General features: G+C 46.9%; 1 protein-coding gene across 2 annotated transcripts in view; it reads left to right on the top strand.

The window, feature by feature from the left end:
* The window catches only part of LOC115315739 (zinc finger protein 318), a 55,011-nt gene extending 32,883 nt beyond the window's left edge, over positions 1–22,128 (top strand). The window contains exons 8-12 of one of the 2 annotated variants that reach the window (XM_029975037.2): positions 1,940–2,636; positions 10,958–11,314; positions 13,401–16,537; positions 17,658–17,733; positions 21,637–22,128. In XM_029975037.2, the coding sequence (XP_029830897.2) occupies positions 1,940–2,636; positions 10,958–11,314; positions 13,401–16,537; positions 17,658–17,733; positions 21,637–21,752 (4,383 nt within the window). In that variant the 3' untranslated portion in view covers positions 21,753–22,128. The remainder of the gene's footprint in view (positions 1–1,939; positions 2,637–10,957; positions 11,315–13,400; positions 16,538–17,657; positions 17,734–21,636) is intronic. The other variant, XM_029975039.2, reaches the window with a different exon arrangement.
* The last annotated feature ends 1,635 nt before the right edge of the window (positions 22,129–23,763 follow it).

The following is a 23,763-nucleotide window of genomic DNA, read 5'->3' as shown; positions in this document are numbered from 1 at the left end:
ACTACAATGTTTTTGCCCCAGAGTCCGATCTAGAAACAAGGTTTCAGTTTAAGCAGTGTCACTGATGGGTGGCTGATGCAGCAGTCCCCCAAGCTGTTGATGCAATGTGCTTCCAAGATTTCTGAAGCAGTAGTGGAAGCTTTTAAGAACAATAATTTCGACAGCCACTCTTTGTTCAGCGTTGACGTACAGTCTCCGGCGATATGAAAGACCCACTGGGAGCGCGTGGCCAAGGCGGTGGCTGGCGGGGGCGCTGCGAGCGCTCCGGGCAATGCCATTCTGCTTCGAGGGGAGGACGCTCACTCGGGGCTCAGCACAATCTGATAAGCGCGTTTCGCTTTAGCTGAGCCCCGAGGGAGCGTGCTCCCCTCGAAGCAGAGTGGAACTGCCCGGAGCGCTCGCAGGGCCCCCGCCAGCCACCACCTCGGCCACGCGCTCCGAGTGGGTCTTTCATATTGCCGGAGAGTGTACAAGACCTTTTTATTCCGTTCCACACGAAGCATTTACTGGCCTCAGTCAAGTCCTGTATTGAAGAGCAAGGGGAGTTCTTTTTCAAAAACTCTAGTTTAGAAGGTTTTTTAGAACTTCTGCAATTCTATATAAACTATGATTGTTGGGTGGAAAAATGATATCTTTATACAGTGGTCAGGTGTGTGCATAGGATCATGTGTGGCCCCCATGCTTAGTGATATTTTTTTAGCAAATGTTGATTGAGCAATCGATGGTGTCCTTAGCAGATCACAAGTGTCAAAGGTGTTTCGATATGTCGACGATTTTTTGCGCTAGTGTATCCCAAGTCTGCTGAAGCTGATAACTTTGATAAGGTTATGAGCGTATTTTCTAGGTTTGGTTTTGGTCTTAAGTTCACAGTTGGAAAACCTTTGGACGGGAAGCTAAAATTCCTAGATTATTTGTTATCTCTTTATACAAACCATATCTGCTGGAGTTTCTCACCTGGGTCAAAAAAGGGCATCCTTCATTATGCATCAGATTGTGGTTTTCATACTTGGGGTTGCACTTACGAAGTCCTGCTTTCTCACTGTTTGTGAAAGTTTTAACGCTCAAGTTGAGAGACCCCATACGTCGGGCATCCCATCACAGGTTTTAAACATGGTGGTGGAGGCCTCGGTACGTAAGACTAAAGGAATTTAGGGAAAGAAACCTATAGATCAACAGAAACAAAAGGTAGCTGTACCATACATGCGCCAAACCTCGCATAATTTAAAAAGGGCAGCCGAAAAGTATGACGTGCTTGTTGTGTTTTTAGCTTTTTAAAAGAATGGCGCGAATCTGTTCAAAGATTCGCTCGATAGCGGAAAACCTTAAAAATGTCATGTGCCAGAAACGCCATAGCCACCTTATGCGTCGTGTTCGATTGGCGTTGAGTACCAAATTCCACTAATGTGTCGTAGAAGCTATGTGGGCCAAACTGGACGGTGCCTGATCAATTGCCTTCTCGAGCATGATCGCTCACTAAAATCCATGGTGGGCGGCCATCTTCCCGTAGATTGCATTTCCTGCTCGTGTTCTCCGATTCTTAAAGGCACAACAATAATAGGACATTATTGAGACAAACCGACTCGCAAAATCTTAGAAGCGCATTGCATCAAAAGCTTGGGGGACTGCTGCATTAGCCACCCATCAGTGACACTGCTTCAAACCAAAACCTTGTTTTCAGATCGGACTATGGGGCAAAAACATTGTAGTTAAATGGTGTTGTGTCGCATGTCTTTCAGAACGTCCTCTTCTTCTTGTATAAATTCAGTTGCGAGTCAGCGCTTGTGTGTTGTGCATGTTTCTTTTCTCTGTTCTTGTCTTTTTGTGCACTGTTCTGTTCCCCGTGCCATGTGCAAGAAGCAGACGAACTTGCACTCCGCATAGTCTGCCGTCGCGAGCGTGCATTGTAAGAGAGTAACCCTACTCCCCTTTCTCGCCCCAGAAATACACGCTGCTGAACCCGTACTATGAACGCCGTTGGAAGATCGAGCGCGACATGGCGATTGGCAGCGCGGTCAAGGACGAGAAGGACAAGGAGAAAAAGGACAAGGAGAAGGAAAAAGACAAGGACAAGGACAAGGAAAAGGACAAGCGGCGACAGCGCTCCAAGTCTAGGTCTAAGTCTCCCGCCACGTCGGATCACTCCTCCTCAAAAAAGTCCTCGGGGAGCTCTTCAAAGAAGAAAAAGGAGGAGCAAGACAAGATCCGACGGAAGAGCGAGGAACTGCTCCGCGCGGAGCGGGAAAGCAACCGTTCCGTCAAAGAACTCGACGACGAAGACATGTCGTCCTCGGCGAAGGACGCGCCGCCTGCCACCAAGGCACCCGAGAAGACTGGCGGCATCAAGCTGAAGCTGCTGAAGGGACAGAAGACGCAGAAACCTGTCAAAGCGACGCCCGTCGTCATCATCGGGAAGGCGCCGTGCTTCAGGCCCTCGTTCCTGTCGGGCAAGGCGAAGCCGACAACAGCGGCTTCGGCCAAGACGGAGGAGAAGCCATACGGTCCGGCTCTGCCCCCGGACCTGGCTGCGGCTACGTCGGAGGCCGCAGCCGAAGCTGCGGCCAAGGCGGCGGCTCTGGTGGCGGAAGCCAAGAAGAACGAAGTCCTGGAGATTCCGTTGCCCGTGCCGCCTGCTAAGGGTCAGTCTCACAGAATGCGCGAGTGGTTCCTCCTGTGATCGTTGCTGTCTCGTTTGCCGCAGTTTTTTCTTTTCTTTTCGTCTTTGTGCAAACGCTGGCATAGGAGTCTGGCAGAAAAGTCGTCTTTTTTTTTTTTTTTAACACGTTGAGGCCTGTAAGATTTGGGCTCTTAATAAAACTTGATGGTCATTTGTTTGTATATAGAGGCTTTTTATTTTTTTAATCAAATTTTTTTTTATGGTGAGGTGGTCCCCTGATTTCTTGTCTCGAAACTTTTGCCAGCTTGCCTTTGTGATGAAGGCCATGTTAGTGCACTAGTTTGTGTTGCTCTGATACTCAGGTCGCTTTGCTAGTTAGACGTGCTTGCTCTTGAGGAAGTTGCTCAGCATGATGCGACAGTCAGCGTCGCAACACATTAAGACGACATATTCCTTTTGGAGTATTACTGTTTGCGTTTGTTTGGCTTATGTAGCAGACCCAATGTCCCCTGTGATAAGCCACAACCTGCTTAAAGCTTCCTGAATTAACTTGCAAATCTGCGTCCTCTCGACATGAAATGCACAACAATGTTATCAGACATATTTTACGACTCTTCTGACTCTTAAAAAACGAACCAGGGGCAATTGTTTGAGAGTTTTCTTTGGCCTATAGATCCGAATTAAATGCGTCTGAGGACCCCTATTTTGCCCTCATTTCTAATGGAAATGATGTGGATCAAGCATTAGAAGTTTCTTACTTTTAAACTTTTTATATATGTTTTTTAAAATTTTTAACATAATTTGGAAGTAGTTTGGTGCTTGTTAATGCAGATCATCACAGAACAGCGATGTCTGAGTGGTACAAAGGTTGTGGGCCTTGGAGTTCCTTTTTTTCTGCCGGTCATGGTTTCAAAATGCTGACTGAATTAGTTCACCGAAGAGACTCGAACTTGGTTACCAATCCCAGTGGGCCGTGCCATGTGGGGACATGTGCAAACCAGATACAAAATATGTTCAAACAACTGGTACCTGACCGCTTGCAGAGATTCAAACACTACTGGAAGCAGACGACTATGTTTCAGGCGATAACTGCTGCAGCCCGGCAAACGTTTCGGACCCTAGCGACATTTTTTGGGGACGGCAGGATGGAAAAGTTTCCGGACCAGTGAAATCATGGGACCGTAATATTGCTGCTAGTTTCCTTTTGTCAACTCGGTTTGCCACCTTCTTTTTTTTTTTCTTCTTACCAGCTTTTGCACTATTTGTAGCACAGTTTACTGACTTGGCTTGCTTGGAGGTCACACTATTGCCATAGCAGACGACCCCTTGGGCTCGTGCAAATAGCAGGTTTTAATGTCATTTCGGGTGCGCGTCTGTCGCTTTAAAAGCCTGAAAAATCGGGCAGCCCTAAGCTTTGTGGCTTGCCCCATTTGCTCCCCGAAAGCCAGAGCACAGAGTCACTGGATATTCTCGTGATATTGCATCCCATGGTTTCTACTGGGGCCTGCTTAGAATTCGTGGATTGGCCGCTTGAGGTGTAGACTGTTGCAGCTTGATAGATGCCGGAGAAGCCCCTTGCATAAACCTCTCTGCTCTCTGATTGGTTGTTTCCCCCCTCTCCATGGTTTGCTCGCTAAGGGGAAAAGAGGGGAGGGCGTTGTGGGGGCAGCCTGTCCTGCTTTTCCTAACCTGCAGCAGACTACAACTTGACCCAGTTTGTGAAACAAGTTCTCAGTTAGATTAATTGTAAATGCGGTCACTTTCATTTGGTGATGCAAGTACTAGTGACACCACATGCGCCATGGCGCACCACTAATGACGGATGGCTCGAGCAGTGTGCGGTCTGTAGCACCCCAGTGGAAAACGTTTTCTTCAGTTTGCAGCTTTGTGGCAGTTGTTGCCCCAAGTTTTCCGGCATTAATCTTTATTAATGCATGATCGTGATGGTTGCAAACTGATGGAGCAGTGTTTCTCTTTTGTACCTTCCTCAGTTTAGATATGATGACACAAGCATTGACTGCACATTCCCTTATTGAGAGAAGGTCTTTGAGCAGCAGAGATCTTCTCTGCTGCTCAGCCGAGCTTAATTTGATAAAGCAGAACTTTAGTGTTTGCAGAAACTTGCACTTATTGTCGTTTACACAGACTTTATTCTTTCCCTAGCGTAAGCTTGGTAGGTTCTTTACTCAAAGGATATCCACTGACTCGAGCTGCCGCCAGAAAGAAAGGGGCAGCCCATTTTGGAAGACGAGTAAAAATGCCCTTGATTCCACAATAAATGCTTCCCTGGCAGAAACACTGCTTAGAATGTGGCGTTCTCGTTTTTACCAAAAATGAACGGTGACCTCCATGCAAGTCAAGTACAGTATGCACATATCAACAGCATTGCTTCCATTTTCATCGCGGATCCAAGGTTTGAATTTACAGAGCTACTTTTGTCTTATTGCCTGTCAGACTTTTGCATGTCACTCCATTTCAAAGCTTGTGCGCAATGTAGTAGTTAGTGCCTTAATAGCTGCACACTTATAATTGCCAAGTGGATGCATTGAAGCCATGTTATTTCTAAGGCATCCCTAATCTTCCCTTACTAAACATGCGAGGTTATGTTGCATTGCTTGTAAAGTGTTTGCGACCTCAACTGCATTGCACGCACTCTTTGAGGTTGAATATTTAAGGTGAAAATATATGCTTGTGTTGTGGGACTTGTCCAATCCCTGCGCTCATTGGTTAACATCCTGTTAATGTAACAAAATAAGTTGGGAGGCCTAGTTTGTTGAACATATTGGAAATATTATCACGAAAGACAAAGGACACGGGAGGGCGCTTGTCCTGTGCTGTCCTCCCTTGTCCTATATCTTTTTTACTAATATTTTTAGGATGTTTATCCTGTTAATACTGGTGCTGGTTGGTACCCATGGCTGCCTTTAGTCATATTTTTTTTTTACTAAAGCAGGCAAGCGTTTAGGACAGGGACCTATTTAGTTGGTCATAACAGACTGAGTATTTAGCATGACTTGTTTGAGCAGAATTTTTTATGTTGAATTTCAGGCGAAAGGTTGAGTGTGTAAAGGTCTGGCATTCATTTTATTGTTAATGCTACTTGGAATTTCTTTGATTCTGGCTCATTGAGACAAGAACTTTTGGTGTCCAGCAGGAAGTGTGTAGTCGAGGAATGTAACTTGCAGAACTTGAACTTACAAAACTGCCCAACTGTCTGCTCATGAGCCTACAAGACCCTTATGACAGTAACTGTGCCATAGATTTGGCACTTGGAGTACCATAATGTCGTAGTTTTGCACCACCAACTGCCATAGTCCTGCATAAAAGGCACTAGACTTAAAAAAAGACATTGGTAAGTTTATTTTTAACTGTTCCTAGTGTAAATGAAAATTCTCAAGTTGCGACTTTTTGGTTTGTGGAATTAATATTTGTAGCCCGTTCAGAGTTTTGTAAATTTGGTTGTGCACGTGCTTTACAATGAAAGGGCGAGTTGGGATTACAGCAAAACCTCATTATAACAAAGTTGAAGGAGCGGTCGTAATTATTTCGTTATAACCATTAGTTTGTTATAGCCAATGTCCATTTCTTCCCACTATTAGCAAGCAAGGGGAATTATGATTGCTTTGTTATATCCATTAGTTTGTTGTATCCCATTTTGTTATAACGAGGTTTTACTGTAGTGCCGATGGTGCACCGAAGCAACATAGAAAAAGGTATGCGGGGGTGGTGGTGTCACCCGAATTTAGATGCCACCATGCTTTGTGGGGTCGGTGCCATCGTGGCTCGCGTGGCCCGGCGCCACTACATCACGTGATCCGGGGGGTGAAATCGCGCTGTCACGTGACGTCGCGGTGTTGACAACGTTACCATAGTTTGTTGCAGGCCGAAGAAAATGGGACAAGCTGCTTCCACAAAGACCTCTGCTCTTTCACACTTTGGCACAGCAAATGTCAGAGGAGGTCAGGGGAGAGGAGGAAACAAACAGTCGCAGCAAGCAGAGAGCTTTGTGGGATTGGCTTGTCCCGATTTTTCTTGACCATAACCGGCTACAGATGTAGTAACGGGCGTCAAATCACGGCGTAAAGCAGTGGCACGTCACCCGGCATCATGTTGACCGTCATTTGTACACCATCATAGCTTTCTCGTTTTTTTTTTTTTTTGTAGGAGAATGCACTAATAAATTCGGCAGGAAAGTTCGAAGGTCGTGCAACTAAACGCAAAAGCCCCTCATGTCCAGGCCACGAGAAACTCGAGCGAGCTAGGAATCGCTGCTGTTATGGATGGGAAAACATGGGGCAAAGGGTCTGGGTCCTTTCTAGAGTTTGAGCTCCTCATCACGTGAAACTGCTCCATGGCATAGCGTGCTCAAAACACGAGACGTCCGACGATGTGCGACAAAGGAACGATCGTCGGCAATTGCAGACGCGTCTCGTCCTTCCAATCTCTACCTGCTTCGTAATTGTCACAAACACGAATGCCCGTAGAGACCTGTATCGAACTTCATGAACAGTAGTAGCCAGGGTAGACCTGGTTTGTTCTCCAAAATACTGCTGTAAGTTCGAAAGTTTAGCGGCACTTTCATAGTTCTGATGATCTTTACCGTTCCTTCTTTTATTGTTTGCTTCGAAGGGCACGATTGACGGGGAGGCACCTAGTATTTGCAGGGCATGTCTCAACCCTTCGTTGGCCACATTGCCGCAAACTTCATTGCAGTAACCGAGCTTACGCCGCCGCAGTTCTTTGCTACAAGCTAGCATCGACAGAGTGTCGTAAATTATTTTAACCGGTGCCTGTTCAAGCATTGTGGGAAACAGAAATGCACGGCACATTCTTATATCAGTACATATGACTAGGGTTCCACGTTTTCCATACATACCGACAGACCCCGGAAGGTAAACCCCCGCCAGATTTCTTGGATTCAGGGAACAAACTGGAAGCTTTGCAGGAAGAACTCTACCGCTCTGGTTATGTTCAGCGCGGGCTGTGTTCCCGATCACTTCAAAATGACCCTGGAGACAAAGATTTGTCCTGCGACGCTTGGGTTTTCCTCACTCGAGGAAGGTTCCAATTCAAGGTTGTTCGTTCATCCTTCAAATCTGTTTGGGGGTTCTCTATCGGGGTTTGTCGGTAAAAAAATGAAAACGCGAAACCCGAGTTACATTTTATTGTTTTTATCAATAACTTAAAATGTGAAAATGCAGGACTACACTCCGTTAACCTTTCCGTTGAGACGGCAGCCAAGGCTACAGGCGTGAGCTAGCACGCTCCTGACTTTGAGAAGCGCATCTTTAGCTTGAGCGCTTGTTCTGTGAAAGACCGCTTCAAAACAGCGACCTTGAGCTCTCGTGCTTGTGGCATTGGCTCTAGTCTTGACTTGAAGGGGTTCTCCGGCGTTCTCTTCATAGTCCCTGATTTCCCTGAAAATTTGCTAAACTACACACCAACACACATAGCTGATATGGTAACCTAAATATTGCACCAAAATATTCATTTTTTTTTTTTCGCAAAGTCATTGAATTTACAATTTTGGTTCTCGCTGTGTTTTTCAAAGTGAACGTCTTTACTGGCAACAATGAAAAAGTGACATCAGTAGAAGACATTGGTTCACTCTTTAGGTTAGGTTGGGTCAGGTAACAGCCAGTTCCATGGTGTCAAATGAATGCTCTGGAAGCTCGTTCCAGCCCCTGCGCAGCAGCACAAAACGAGTTTTGGCATAGTCGATTTTTAGACTGTCCACTTGACCGGCAAGCCCGTCTTCCACTGATGTTGCAGCGCTGAAAAACGCGAGTATATTTGAATGTATGATGTGGCATAATTCTCCCCTGCCGATTTCACAATTACTATCCTGAATTTTGCGATACTAAATAGGGTACCGGACAGGGTGAAGGCCGGCATGAGCGTATCAACCGGGGGGGCAAGGGGGGCACTCCCCCCCCCAGTTCTTAGAGTGGGGGGGCGAGGCATGTGTTTTGCCTTCCCCACCCCCCGAAACAGCCACGCCACTGGGCAGTGCAAACACTGGCCAGCGGCACCCAAGGAATACCAAGGGCGCCGGCACGGGGGGGGGGTTCTGGTTTGCCCCTCCCCCCACCCAAAAACAAGTTGGTATGCCTCTGAAGGCCGGTCATTTCAAAAATATAGTTGGGGTAGCTAAAAAAATAGCCGGAGTACCCATTTAAGGGCGAGCGGAGTGTTGCAGGTTATGTGTCTCACATCCACTGGCAGCTAATGAAACGGGGGTTTACCTTTGTAACGAGACAAAATGTGAAGGAAGGATTCAAAGAGAGCTTCAGACCTTCCAACCTTATTTTGGGCACTCTGAAAATAATCAACCTGAATACACTTTATCCACGATAGAATGGCATGCTTCGTTTAGATCACTAATGCTGTGCCACAGTGTAATTTGTCTAGGCCGAGCTTAGTTCTTGCGGTATTTTTCTCCCAACTTCGTGCTCAGATGGGCCCCGGCTAGGTTTTGAAAATTTATTCGGATTCCAGTTTTGCCCAATGGAATGTTGAATAACTTGAGCAGCCAGGTTGCATTGATAAGAATGCAAAGCATGAAACTTGCTGGGTAGTTTCATCAGCTGTTTACTAATAATGAATCGTGGGGCACACCCTGAAACATTCTCAGTGTAGTGAAAAATTAATTTAAGCAGGCTCCATAATTTTTATATTGTTCTCTATAACAAAAAAAAAAGAAATGCTAAAGAGAGTAGGTTTCTGCAGGTTCCATTTTCTCTTACAATCACCATGCATAGCAACTTCCTGTTTGCTTTTTTCTCCTTTTTTTTTTCTTGAAGCGGCAAAAACGGTACGAGTTTTAATTCTTGCAGTTTTAATTCTTGCAGCCTGGCTTTTCCATTCTGGGTAACACGGGAACGAGCTAAACACTGGTGAAAGCTGGGTTTTGTGGGGCATACTCGAGGTAGGAAAGCCTGCCCCATGCAATGGTACCCGTGCAGGTTTGCTGCTCCGGCACCTTGCCGGAGCAGTGAAGCCTGTCGCCATTCAGTTGGCTCACATTCTACACTCTCGTACTTCAGATCAAGCTGGTCAATAAACCGACAACTGTTTTCAAAAAGATGAGGGGGTTTCCGCACACAATTTGTTGACCATGTGTTGCTGGTGCCGGCACACACCTTTTCCTAAATGGCTCGAAAAGGAACCCCCTGGGAGCTGACATTTCACCAGGACACTCAGACCAGGACACTCAGATCCTTCGAGGCCCCGCAAAAACTAAGTCTCTGGGTTATGGGTTCTCAAACTCGGCTTCCCAGTGTACCCCCATGGGCTCCCTGAGCTGTCAGATTTTCTCAACCATTCCTCTCTTTAAGTAAAGCGGGGCCCAGTTTGAGCGCCACTTTTTTCGGGCGCAAGCCACTCACCGATGCGTAACTATGTTCCAAACACTCGGCGTCGATTATTTTGCACTACGTTGCCAAGCCTAGCGTGGCTGGCGCAGTGTTCCAACGCCGTCGTAGGAGAAGAAGAAGGAGACACAAGGTGAAGCTACATGCTGTCGCAGTTGCGCACCGCGGAAGCTACTTTGGCCTTGATGACGTAGCACAAACTAGCTGGTGCCGAGCACAGCGTGTGCTCTACTTCTTATAAGGACTCTGAGCTTCTACGCCGCTTTATTGGGTCGAGACGAGACTTGTAAGTGTTTGTCGGCTGCCGTCCGAGGCGAATGGTGGTTCCTTGCGATTGGAAGGTTGCTCTAAATGAAATGTTAGTCAGTACTCTTAAGGGGTTGATGAGGTTGTGTCTCAAGCGTCTGTACCGGCTTCAGTTACTTTCTCTTGTTTTCTCGTTTACTTTCCTAAGGGGTCTCGGGCGGTTTTTCGAGCTATGAAAACTGTTTTTTGACAGCAACGAAATATATAGTGTTGGAGCTGTCCGAAGTGAACACATTTTAGGAATACCCAGGCTCTGCTCTTCCCGGCATTCTATTTATTATCTTAAAGTTCAAAATAGCTATGAAGGTTATGCTATGCCAAAACTTACATTCAAAGTCTCTTGCGCACTCCAGCGGGGTGACATCGCACGTTGCGAGACCTGCAATTTTTTTCTCCATTTTTGTTGTTGTGATTACTAGGGCCTCTCATACCAAGCTTAAAAATTCAATAACCCCCCCCTTTCTCCCAAAATAAAAAAAAAGATGTTTGTGACTCGTAATTTAAGCCACTAGTTCAGGTATGTCTATTTATGTGTTCAACTAATTTTGAGGCAAATCAGTGACTATCCGAATTTTGGCTGGAATTCCCCTTTGACCGCATTGTATTGTAATGGCAAAAGCGAGCGTTCACGATTGAGCTTGTCTCTTGCCTTTTGACTGCGCAGTGGTCGCTCCCAAAACCTCTTTTGCCACCGTGACGACCGTGAGCGCAGCGGTGCCGACGTCTGCCATGCCCGCCCTAGTGGCCACGACGCAGAAGCAGCCGCTGAGGGTCGGAGTCGTGAGGAAGAAGTCGTTGCTGGGACCGGGTCCAGGCCTGACCGAAGAAGACATGGACCTCAAGCTTCTTGGCATCGAGCGCGACGACATCAAGCCCATTGCACCGGTGATACCGCCGCCCGTCTACTCGGCCGTCCAGCTGCCCAACCTGTCCGTGCCGCCGCCCATGTTTACCGTGCCCCCGCCTCCGATCTGCACGAGCTTTCCGCCGCCGACCTACATCCCGCCACCCCCGCTGTCCGGTGAGTCGGCACCTTTTTTTTTTTCTTCTCAGATTGGGGTTGACTTTTGATGGCCTGCTCGCACACTTGCGTTTCCTTACGACCGAGTTTTTGCAATCTCCTGGTGCCACCTGCGAGGTGACCCCGGAACTGCGTTTCACTAGAGCTAAGGTTTTTGCAAGATTGAATGCTTATAGTGTCTACGAAAAATGATTGTTTACAACGCTGTCAAAGGTTTTTTGATGCAAAAGATGAAAAATGACGCTCGAAAAAATGTAAAGTGTACAGAAATTTCAGGAGTTTCACTGTTGCCCGACAGGTGGCGCCAGCATCTTCTCCCGTCTTAAGATATCCCAAGACGGTTTAAGCCGCTCGGCCGTATGCAGTCGCAAGAGTGGGAACAGACTTTGGTGTGGAAATTAGAAACGTCGAAGTCAAAGAACAAGACACAGCTCAAACTTGGATATCTTGTTCCTTATAGATCCTTATATATCCTTGTATAGGTCCTTTCAGTTAAGCGAGCATTCTTCGAATTTCTTGGTGCCCGTTGGTGTCTGTAAAGTCGCGAACGTGGGCTGTTTGTTTGCACGCGACTTGGACCCTCAATTGTTTGTCTGCTTCTATAGCGTGCACCGGCATTGTGGCGGGCTTAGTTGGGCGGGTTGCCCGTTCAACTGAGTCTACCACACTGCCAACTAAGGTGATGTTTTTACTAGGCTGAATTGATGAAAGGAATTTGCTTAGGGTGCTGTAGCAACTATTGCTGGACATCTACAGTAGTTGCTACAATAAAATTCTTTTCTGCTCCACGTAACCGGTAAGGGTTCTATAGAGGGCGATACAAAAATAGTTTTTCAACTATGCTTAGGTATTTACGAAGGGTATTTGAAAAAAAAGTTTCTCCTGATCCATCCATCTATGAGAGACAGAGAAGACTGGTTCTTTGGATAACACCATTACAAGTAATGTTAGTTTGTAAGTGGTATGCATTTTGTTCAGCAACTAGAATGATCTGGTGGCCATAGAAGAGAGTTTTATAGTGTATGGCTCGTGGAACAGTGGCACCTCACAAGGGGCACGACATCACGCTTGTAGCTCTCGGACCGCACAGTCATAAAGGATAGGAATATTATCTAGTGAACATCAACCGGCGGGAACACATGCCCTGTGGCTGCCACTGGAAGCATTGTTACGAGAGTAATGCATGTGTGAATGTCTTGTGGAATTTTTTCCACCGTTGTAGCAGCAATGAATGTCAACACTTGTGCCGTCTACTTAGTAATAATAATAATGATAATAACCTCATGTATGCTAGAGGAACAGACACAAGATCAGACCTGCCAAAGCCAGACGCGGCTTGACTGCCCGCTTCAGGTAGTGATGATTCACAAAGCCGAAGGTGGTGGCATCGGCAGAGCCATTAGCAGTTGTTTCGACAGGACAGGGAAGCCTGCAACATTTTGTTCATGTCCGTATTCCCATGGTAATCCTTCCAGTGACAGCCAGCTAGTTCATGCTTGGTACTGTTCCTATCTTCGATGACTACAAATCTGCCAACGAATCAGGCTTGTCCATGGCACTCAAGGTGGTAACTGTCTGGAATCTTGAGTGGGGACTAGGTAGCATCTTCGGTGAATGGTGTAGGACAGTTTCTTGCTAGGCCAAACTATCAGGCTTGCTACTTGCCAAGGATTTTCTCGTAGTTAGTATGAAGAAGTCCATACTGCAAGCATGCCGTTACGGCCTGTTTTATATCAGCATTTTTTACGACATGATGAGAAGAGTTTACTTTCCTAATGAGACATCATTGCGTACATTGGTAATCAGAAACTGGGGAGAGTAGCCAACATTTAGGGATGCAAACAATGCAGAAAGCGTTGCTCTATTTTCCTCCACACAGCATCTGAGGGGTTGTAAGTCTCAAAATGTGCGTGTGTTAGACATGTAACCCTCTCTTCCAGCAGCCGAGTTTCACCCTGCCACATGTCCGATCATGTTCACTTTCTTGCGCGCCACCGTTTTCGCATGGGCGTGCTTCTTCATTTTTCATGTTTTCGGATTTGACCATCAGCGCTGGAGCTAATTGCCCGACCTGCACTCCTTCCAGCTATGGTACATGCAACTGCTCAGTCAGTTGGCAGTGGTGGTGCACTTGTGGCACAGTATGACCCTACAAGGCCGCCTCCGATTGCTGGGAACATGAGAGGCCTCATAAACACCACCCCAGTTGCATGTCCACCTGTCGCCGCCATGCCTGCCTTGCTGCAGCCACCTCCTCCTCCACCCCCAGAAGAACCAGAACCGACAATGTTTGCGGCGCCGGTTGCAGTGCCGGTTGCAGCGCCTGTTGCAGCGCCTGTTGCAGCACCTGTTGCAGCACCGGCTGCAGTGCCGGTTGCAGCACCGGTTGTGTCACCAGTTGTTGCACCAGTTGCAGCATTGAACGTTGAGGCAGTTCTCATGGACTTGGATGAAGAGAGCACCGTTAAAACCAGCGTAGCCAGCATTGTACCGCCAAAGGAGCAGGCATCTGTGAAAATCGATGCCACTCTAGAGACATCTGGAGTGGCTAATGAGAAAACTGAGGCAGTAATGTCACCTCAAACCCCTGAGAGTGGAACTGTCCATGCATTGGGAGTAGTCGAAGTGCAGACTGGAAGTGCAAGCATGGTGACTTCTCAGCCACCTGTTGTTGAGAGCATTGAGACACCAGCCAGGACTGAAGTGCAGCATGAGACTATTGAGCCACTCAAGAATGGTGAAAGTGAAGAAAGGTTGCCGACATTGGAAGCGGCTCAACTGAAGACTGGAGGTACTGACTCTTCCTCAAGTGTGACAACAGATGAACCTTTTGCTGCTGAAGGCATCCAGATACCCTCAGTGGATCAAGTCCAATCTGAAATTGCTCAGTTACCCAAGGGTACTGGAGGCACAGCTGTACAGCCATCACAAGCCTTTCCAATGGAAACGTCTGACTCGTGTGCAATCTCAACAACTGGTCAGCTGCCTGCTGAAGAAACTGTCCAGGAATCTTCAATAACCGAGGCCCAGCCAGAGACCCAGGTACCCGTAAGTACGGAGAGTGACACTGCGCAGACAACAGTAGTGGCACCGATGCAGACTGAAAATGTTGACTCATCTGCATGTAAGCCTCTTAATCAGCCACTTGTTGACAGTGGACAAACATTGCTGGTTCAAGGACAACCTGAGAGTACTCAGTCAATTCCAGTTACTGAAAGCACAACATTGCACTCATTGCATGTCCAGGTGAAGGCTGGAAGGGCCGAAGCATCTGCAGGCACTGTGTCTGACCAATCAGCTACAACTGCAGGCAACCAAGCATCAGCAGTAGCCCCAGTGCACTCATTGCATGCTAAGATACTTCCGAGTGACTCAAGTGTTAAGGTCCAGGCACCAGAAGTCTGTCAGACTCCTTCTGAAAATGCTGCATCAGTCGAAAACGAGAGCAAGACAGCCCTATCATCGGAAGAGGCTCAAGACCAGTCAGAAGACGACTTACCACTGGCAAGCTTGGCAATACGTCAGTTAGCTGCCCTTCAAGCCGCAGCTATTCAGGCATCAGAACCAGTGGAAGTGCAGCCTGAAAGTCCAAAGGCATTTACAACTACAGTTAAGGATAAATCCTTGACCAGCACAACTGCTGTAACTAAGCCCACCCTAGAACTGGCTCCAGTGCAGCCTGAAAGTGCGGATTCACATGTGGTTACAATTATTAACCACTCATCTGCATGCAAAAGTTTACCTGTGCCGCTGCAGGAGCCAGAAATAACACAGAAGCATCCAGAAGGGGTAGAGTCCAGCCAAGTTTCAGCGGAAGCTCAGTCTTCTGTCATAAGTGAGGTAATGCCTGACGGCTTGAACTCGAATGTGATTCCGCATCAACCAAGAAGTGAGGAATTGTTAACAAGTGCTGCCCAAGATCAGCTATCTCCCTGTGAAACTGTGCAACCTACTCCTCAAATAACCGAGATGGCACAAACACAGCCAACATGTTCTCAGGTGCCCTCTGAGGTCACTCAAGTGCAACAGCCTGAAAGTGTGCATTTGGTAGCTACCACGAAAATGGCTCCAACACACAATGTTGTAGCCACTGAAGCTACATTTTTTGATCCCCAGCCCTCATCCCCTTCTGTGATGAAGATTTTGTCAGAGCAAGAGGTCGTACAAAGGCCAATTACACAGTTGGCTGCACAGTCACAAACTGATGTGACCCCGACATCCATGGGAACAACATGTGATAATGATGCAGCAAGTGCAGTTCAGCAGATGACAAGTTCAGAACCCACGGAAGTGGGCTCGGTGGCCCAGAGCATTAATCCTACCTCGGAACATGATGATACCAGCTGGGAGGCAGAAGACGTACCAAGACAGAAGCCCGATGAAGCTAGGGCTGACATAGCAAGTTTGGATACTCAGAATGCCAGCCAAACCCTAGCACTTGAGCAAGAAAGAAAAGTCCCCGAGGCAGACGGAAAGAGTGTACAAAGTTCAGCGATGAAGCAAGTAGCTTCGTCATCAGTGATGGGGGATCCCTTTCAGCTTGGCTTTCAAGTGGACAGCACCAGTTCACAAGAATGCAGAAGTCCTACCCTAGTCCCGACATCCGATAGCTTAAGCACAGCTTCTGCAGGCATTGCCCCAAATACAGGTGCGGCGAGTGACATCCAGGCTTCGGTTGCTGAGGGGTCCGGCTCTTTTGAAGAGGCTCCCTGCTTCTCCATCATAAACGTGGTCAGCTTGGCCCCCGGTTCATTGGCCGCAGGTTCGGAAGACTACTCCACAATCACCGAGGACCTCTCAATGACATCCGAGAACATCACAGAAGACATGGGCCTCACAGCAGGCACAAACACAGCCCTCAAGTCACATCCGTGGTCGGATTTCAGTACGGACGATCGAGTGGTCCCCAGCACAGGGCAGGCATCGAGAGCGCTGACCGCCGAAAAACGTCGGTTTGGTTCGGCCGCTGAAGAAGATTGTTCGGTGCCTGTCATCACGACCTTGGGCCTTGACAGTCTTCTGGACGACTGTTCCGACTGGAAGAGCGCCATCCTGGAAGTCACCGAAGGCCCGCTGGACGACAACATCACGGGGGGTTGCCTCTTTAACGACGACTCTGTTTCAGCGGATCCGCTGGCGAAGACAGAGTCTGTTCTGCTGAGTGCAGGCGCAAACAAGATGGACGACGAGGCGTGGCCAACCGGGGCCCAGACGTCCAACTTGGTGAGTGTGGCTTACCTTTCTCGGTGCCCGGCGAGAGCGCATAGGGGTGCTTTGAAGCCCTAAGGTTGGGAACTCTCTTGTTTTCCAGTCGTCGAGCTTGCAGGTATGAGTGGTTTGAGGGCTAAGGCTTGCTCACACATATGTCCCAATGCCAGCTCAGCTGTACAGCCAAAGCGCTGACTTCGCACTGTATCAGCGATCGGATGCATGTCACTCTACCTTTCCATGCTTACACGCACAGTGCAGTGCTAACTCAGTGCCGGTGCAGTGCTGACCTTGCGTTATCTCATCGCTGAGATGCATGTGTGATCCAGCCTTTATGGTGTCTGTTTGTGCTGCCCGGCTGCCCAAGGTTGTTTCTAAATGCTGAGGCACATTAAACATGCATATTGTGACTTTTGCTTCATGCGAAGGTATAGTTTTTGCATGCAGGGGAGAAATGGGAAAGGACTGTGCTGGGTTTTTGAATTCTGAGATGTGTCGCAGACTTCTTGGAACTGTAGAAATAGGTGGGTGAGTGGGAACCATATGCTCGCTCTGTTGTGCGTTCTGTAAAACGTTTTTTCTGTGCAAAGTTTCCCAAATGATATGCGCGCGAACAGCATATTGGATAACCCCTTGAATGCACCGTTATCTCGCAGTGAACTTTTATGTTCTTTTCTTTGTGGTTGCGTGCCTCTCCTTCGGCACGTCGGGGCGTGCGTACGTTTCTAGCCTCCGTTTTGTGGACCGTACGGACGCGACAAGACAAAAATAGAAGGCACGAAGTAGACAACTTCACTGGGACAAGGGTGAGACTGCAAAGAAAATCCGAGGTGCACTAGCAGCTGTGCGGGTACGACTAGACGAAAGCCGAGCCCTAGTCCCGTTTGACGAACTTTATGTTCAGAGTCATTCTGTTGCTGCGTAAGTATCCACTTTGGTTGTCTGCCTTTTACATAGCGTGTGACCTTTCTGAGTGCATTGTTTACATGTAATGCATCTTATTTTACTCTTTTTGGTGGAAAGATCTGCTGCCAGCTTGACGCTGGACTGCCCAAAAAGTTAAGGTTCCTTTCCCCTTTTCTTTCTCTCTTCCATCCATGTTCCGACAAAATCGTTTGGGACGAAAAATCGACAGGGCAAAGCGACAGTGGAAGATGCGTTGCTCGGCGCTGGGGATCCAGTGACCGAGGATGCCAAAGACGAGTTGGAGGGTGAGTCTGCACTTTTGGGATGCGTCTTTGTTCAGTCGTTACTTTGATTTTATTAGATTCTTGGCCATCTTTTCAGTTTATGTTTGGTGTGCGATTTCGCGAGATGACTTTGTCTACCTCTATACGGCAGTGGCGCTCGTGAACGAGCCCCAACCTCCTGATTGGACGCATTTAACTTCGTTTTCCCATTCCACTTTGGAGGGTCAAGTCGTCGCCGTCTGGTTATATCTTGTTTTTCGGGAGCCCGTTATTACGGGTGGGGCAACTCCAACAAAAGTGTTCACAAACGTTTTGCCCAACAAAATGATAGTCCGAAAGCTAGGGCCGAATGCAGTTTTGACTTTTTCTGGAAAACTTTTGGATGCCCTCGAATGTCCGTCCTTGACTCATAGAGTGTCAGCGGATCCGACAAAGCTTTGCAGAAGTTGGAGGTGCCATTTCAATTTCATACCTTAAAGCTCGTTTATAGTCCAGCACGTGTGCTTGCAGTTTCCCATATCAGACTTGCTATGTTGGCTGCATCGTGGCAGTCAGAAATTTGACCCCTCCGCAGTCAAACCCGTCCGACGTCGCTCGCCGTTGTGCCCCGTCTGAGGGGCACGTGCAGAACGTTCTGCGACAAGCACGTCGACTGTCGTCGACGCTGCCTCGATGGTCTTGGCACCTCTTCACAGCGGTTTAGAGAGCAGAAGCGCTGTGCAGCTTGGTCTGGCAACCTGATGCGGCCAGTGCAGACAGTGCTCCATCTCTGCGTCGGCACAGTTGGAGCATGCCGAACGCTGCTAATTTTTCGGTCGTGTCGGGACGCAGACCGTAGAGGGGCTGGTTTTCCCTTAGGCCACGTCGCTGCACTGCACTCGCCTTAAGGCCCATTCACACTCTGACGACCTCTTAACCCCTTGCCTACTAATAACGAGTGTCACTCGTGCCGCCATTTACGGACCATAAAACCCGACCACGAGTGTGACTCGTGTTTCGGTTTCAGAGCTTGTTTTGTGAGCTCTGCGGCAGATGGCAGCACTACCCCTGTTGCTCCTGTTTACCTTGGGTTCTTTTCTTGTTTGCTTTGCCTTTTGACAGAGAGAGGGCGCTCCATTGACAAAAAATAAGCGCGCTATTGTAAGCAAGCGCGCCAAAAACATGTCTTCGGCGCGGAGGTCTGCTTTGGCGGACGAAGATATACAAAGACTTCTTTTTGAAAGTGATGAATGCGCCAGTATTTCTGACGATGAATCCTACTGCCTTTTCGATTACTCGGAATCCGATGAGAGTTCAACGGACAGTGAGAAAAGTGTTGAAAACGATGCGAATCCTGGAAGCATTTCATCGACTTCGGCGTCTGCACGTCAGTGGAACTGGGAGAAGAGGGACAACCAGCCTGCTCAGTTCACCTTTGTAGAAACCCCAGGTGTGTCAGCAAGGGTTTAACGCAGTCTTGGTGAGAAAACAAGCGCCTTGTCGACCTTTTCCGTGTTTGCAAGTCATGATTTTTGGGCGTCTGTCTCTGCTGAGACAAATCGCTACGCCGAACAAGAGATGGGCGACGAGGATCGTCCCAAGAAATGCTATGAGGAGCAATGGTTTGACACCACTCCGGATGAGATAAAGGCATACTTGGCCTTGTGCATCATTATGACGCAAGTGAAAAAACACAGTCAAAATGAAGAGGTCCATAGTGGAGACCCCAATTCTCGGCAAAACGATGTCATATGTGAGGTTTCTGCTAATCTCTCGATTTCTATCATACTGTGAAGAACTACTGAAGAAGAGGAAACGACCAGAAGTCCTGGTATAGAGCACGAGACTACGCCTGAAAGCCAAGGAAACGTTTTTCTTTATTTTGACGCAAATTGCTTGATTTAAATAAAACTTTCTGTACAATCTTTATAGAAAAAAAAATGAGTAGGCAAGGGGTTAAAACTGGGTTCCTTAAAACCTCTTACAACGAGAGGACACACTGGCGCCATCTATTAGGTAGCAGTGTAAACTTGGCGGTTCGGCATATTTTCTTTTTCTCTCGCGCATTATCCTTTCTTTCTTGGCTCGAAAAACTTTTGTCAACGTTATAAACGAGCCTTTCTTTTAGATATTACGTACATTTGACCTCGGAAATCCCGCAAAACCTTCGCTCTTGTGAAATGCAGTTCCAGGGTCACCGCATAGATGGCACCAGCGTGCCAGTGTGTTCTCTCGTTCTAAGAAATTTTAAGAAGTTTTAACAGATCTCGTCTCTCTCGTTCGTACTCGGTTGCAAGAGTGTGAACGGGCCTTTACGTTGGAGTATAAACGAGCCTTTACGCCATGCCACACACTGGGAACTATTCAAAATGCCTACGGATTTCTCTGTTCTTCATTTCCTCTGGAAGTTTGCGGACACTTTTGTGTGGCGTATGTCCCGTCCAGAACACAAGGTTTTCAGCTTAAAATGCTGACCTGCAACACCTTTTTTTCGGAAGGGTTGAAAATCATTCCCCTTTCTCTCTTTCAACTTGTAAGGAGATCCTTTTGTACAAATTTGAGCCGAAAGACATTGCTATTGTAACATCCTTAGAGGCGGCCCAGCTAAAAGCGAAAGCAAATCGGGTGAAAATATAGGGTAAACTACCTTTCAGTAAGTCCTAAAAAAAAATTTTAAAAATGCTAGTTTTAGATTTTGTGACCTGCACAACTTGCGATGGCAGGGACGGGCGACGAACCAAAGACAACTGTCCTTCCCAGTCGGCAACGTTCGCTTATCTCCCGTCGCGGCTAAGCAATGTCATTTCTTCTGAGGTCTCCATTGGCCAGTGCCCCCTCCAATTACTAAAAGTGGTCTACCTTTCGGTGTATCTGAAAGATAGCAAATCCTGCCAAAAGTAGGTGTGGGTTATCTTTTATGGTTGGGACACCTCTAGGGATATTACGGTACACAATTTGCTCGAAAGCGATGCCTAAGGCTATTCAAATAAAGGATCGTTAGATTTGGCTTACTTGAATGCTGCCATTAAAAAAGGGACAATATTCCTCCTTTCCCTCTCAAACTGCAGGGAAACCTTTAGAAGAAGTTTATGAAACATACAAAGTTTTGGCAGTAGTTAGCTAGGACTGGTGTTTTTACTGTAGAGGTAGCAGACCATGACCTATTGTTTAGAAAACAAGCATTTTTTTCGAGGAAACAGAAAAAGGCCTGAAGGACTTAACAGGGGCAAAACAGAGTACTTCAAACTCTTCTCGTGTGGTGGCAAGAAGCCACAACAGAATGGAAACTTTTATGTTTTCGGCAGATCGTAATGGCATTTATGTAAGTGCTCTGTCCTACCAAAGACTTGCAGGGCAAACTGATAAAAATTGGTACTTGAAATGTTTTTCTTGAGCCATATCTGGCTTCTGTTTAGGACTTTTTCTGCTCTATCTGCTCTTTTCACATGAGGCTTCGTAATGACAAATAATGTATTTGCGTAATGGAAGTTGAATAAGACTATTTTATTTCTGTGTTTTTTGAGCTGATGTATGCTAAGTATAGTAATATAAGTTAGGCATGCAACACAATGATTACCAGACTGTTGCGGCCGTTTCATGCTGCTAGGCTGTGGAACGTAGTAAACCAGTACCGGGTACCCACCTCGCAAGAACATATACAAATTTTTAACGTACAGAAGTGCTTTCAGTTTATAGAAAGTATTGCTACCGTTTCAATACTAAAGTAACTTTGGTGTTTTTAGTTTCGCCGACCGGCAACCCTGAGTTCCGGACAACTACTTCTGAAGAGTATGGACATTTTGCAGTAGACGTTTTTGCTCCTTGTTTGCTGAAAATACAGAGTATATGTTTTAAATTTGTCTCGCTAAAGTTGTCATCAAATGGCATCTGCAGCTTTGAAGTGTGACACATGACTTTTTTTTTCTGGCACTGGTACATTTGCAGATAACAGAATCCAGGACATGGAGTTTGCAGTGCTTGACGAGTGCTCCGACGAAGCTCAGGCCGACGAAGCCCCTGCTAACGAAGACGATGACATCATAGTGATGGACCAAGCTTGAACAGCTGTGGAGACAAAAGGACATTGTTGTGTTTTATTTGGCCCTTTGTTTTTTTTTTCTTTTGTTTTTGTTTTGTCTTATCCTAGTGGCAACGACGTCTATTCTCGTGTTTTCCCACCCGTTTTACCTGGCATTTTCGTGCCATCCAGGTGTCGTGCATAACCAACATTCTTCTTTTTTTCTCTCCCATGTCATGACTATCAGAGCACTGTGTATCTTTGAAGAAAAAAAAGATGTGGATTGATATTTGTGTTTTCTTGTAGGGTTGGGCTGTGTGTCAACTTGCTATAAGAGAATTTTTTTGGCTCTGTTTGCTTCTTTGTCAATGTATCCGGCATCCCAACGTTCCGAATAAAGTAAAAAGAAATTTGGTCTCGCCCTTTGGATTTGGTGGCGGCATTATGGGGTGGCACCGACCCATAGGTAAGGGCCTGGACGGACTTAATACTGCATGGCAATTCAGAAAAAAGGCTCAAGAAAAGGAAGAATGAAGAAGCTGGGAGCGCGCCTGGTCTACAACAAAGAGCAGTTGGCAAAGAAAATAACTCCATCAAGACGAAGAGGTGGCGCCTAACGTAAGTTTCGTTTGCCAAATCTGGCCGATTGATCAGTGTTGACAAGGTGCTCAATTTATGTGTCATTGACGCTTTTCAGGTGTTATTTATTTATTTATTTTTTTTGCTTTCTCTTCTACTTGGGCTCACGAATCGCTTTGAGCTCTCGAGTCGTTGACGAAGACGGTGGATTGGAAAATTGACGCAAACGTCTCGACCAGAAATTAGAGACGACGTAGCTCTACGGCCAAGAGTCGACTGAATGTGCTTGTTGTCTTACTGCGTTCCGTCTCTTGTTCTTATCAAAACGACCCTGGAACTTCTAGTAGTGATCATTTGAGTTGAACTCCTGACAGTTTGGCTCTTTTCTTGATAACATTGTTTAGAGTTGACGGTATAGGAAAGAAAGACAGCTGTTCCAATGGGTGACAGTGACAAGGCTGAAACTGACTGGACCCTGGGTTCCCACAGTGGTGCCGCTGAAAATGGTCCCAAGCTTAACCACAGTATGTGCCGACGTGTTGCCGCAATTTACAAACCTACGATTTCAATGCCAACTGAAGATCGGCAGTTCTTCTACGGCCTAGTAGATAAGCTTGTGAGATAACTGCCAGAGTTCTATTTTATGTCCGTCCTTACCTAAGCTATGGCAAGACGAACAGGTGCATCAGGTACATGTTGCCATGTGCCACTATTCTACAAAGCTTAAAGATCATGGGACGAAGTACATCTTCCTTGCAGCGCTGCTGGCTGGAAAATGGTGTGTCGGGCGAGGTTTGCTTTACAATATTTAGAAGGACCCTCCTTTTCACTGGACTAGGAGATGCTTTGGCACAGCATGCAAAGGGCTTTAGAGGGACTATGAAATTATATATTCAACCCGGCTAACCAGTGTTCAAAATAAACACTGTTAAAAAAACATAACAAACCAGCTCTTGTTTGTTCACGCTGGCTTTTCCTTTGCCTAGAGCCCTACGTTTTTCCCCTTATCTGGCTGGCCAAGCCCCTTAAAATAAATGGTGATAGAATTATCTCTTGGCAATGAGTAATCCAAGTCCGGCTTGTCCAAGTTTGAAGAAAAGGAGCTGTTAGCTTTAAAAGAAAGAAAACCCGAAAAACACCATAGGCAATGGGTTGTTATCAGAGGTGTGAGAATTGTGAAACTTCAACTCGAATCGAATAGTGTTGAATAATGGTTGAATCGAATATAAATGCCAGAGATGTTATTCTATATATTGACTAAACAAAAAAATTCACAGATGAGAAAAAAAGTCCTATTGTGTTTTTTCTCCCGCAGGGCACGCAGAACGAAGGGAGGCTAGCACAAATCCAAACAGGGTGAATGACCCCAGTTAAATGACAAACTTGAAGCATAGCCGCAGGAAGTGTCCCACCCTTCGTGTAGGGATCTGCAGCGTACTGGAGCAATGGATAGGTAGATATGGAGGAACCATTTC

The sequence above is a fragment of the Ixodes scapularis genome, unplaced genomic scaffold, assembly GCF_016920785.2.
Source record: "Ixodes scapularis isolate PalLabHiFi unplaced genomic scaffold, ASM1692078v2 PGA_scaffold4__175_contigs__length_147842914, whole genome shotgun sequence".
NCBI lineage: Eukaryota > Metazoa > Arthropoda > Arachnida > Ixodida > Ixodidae > Ixodes > Ixodes scapularis.
The sequence above is the reverse complement of the archived record's forward strand: the minus strand, read 5'-3'. Positions and strand labels throughout refer to the sequence as shown.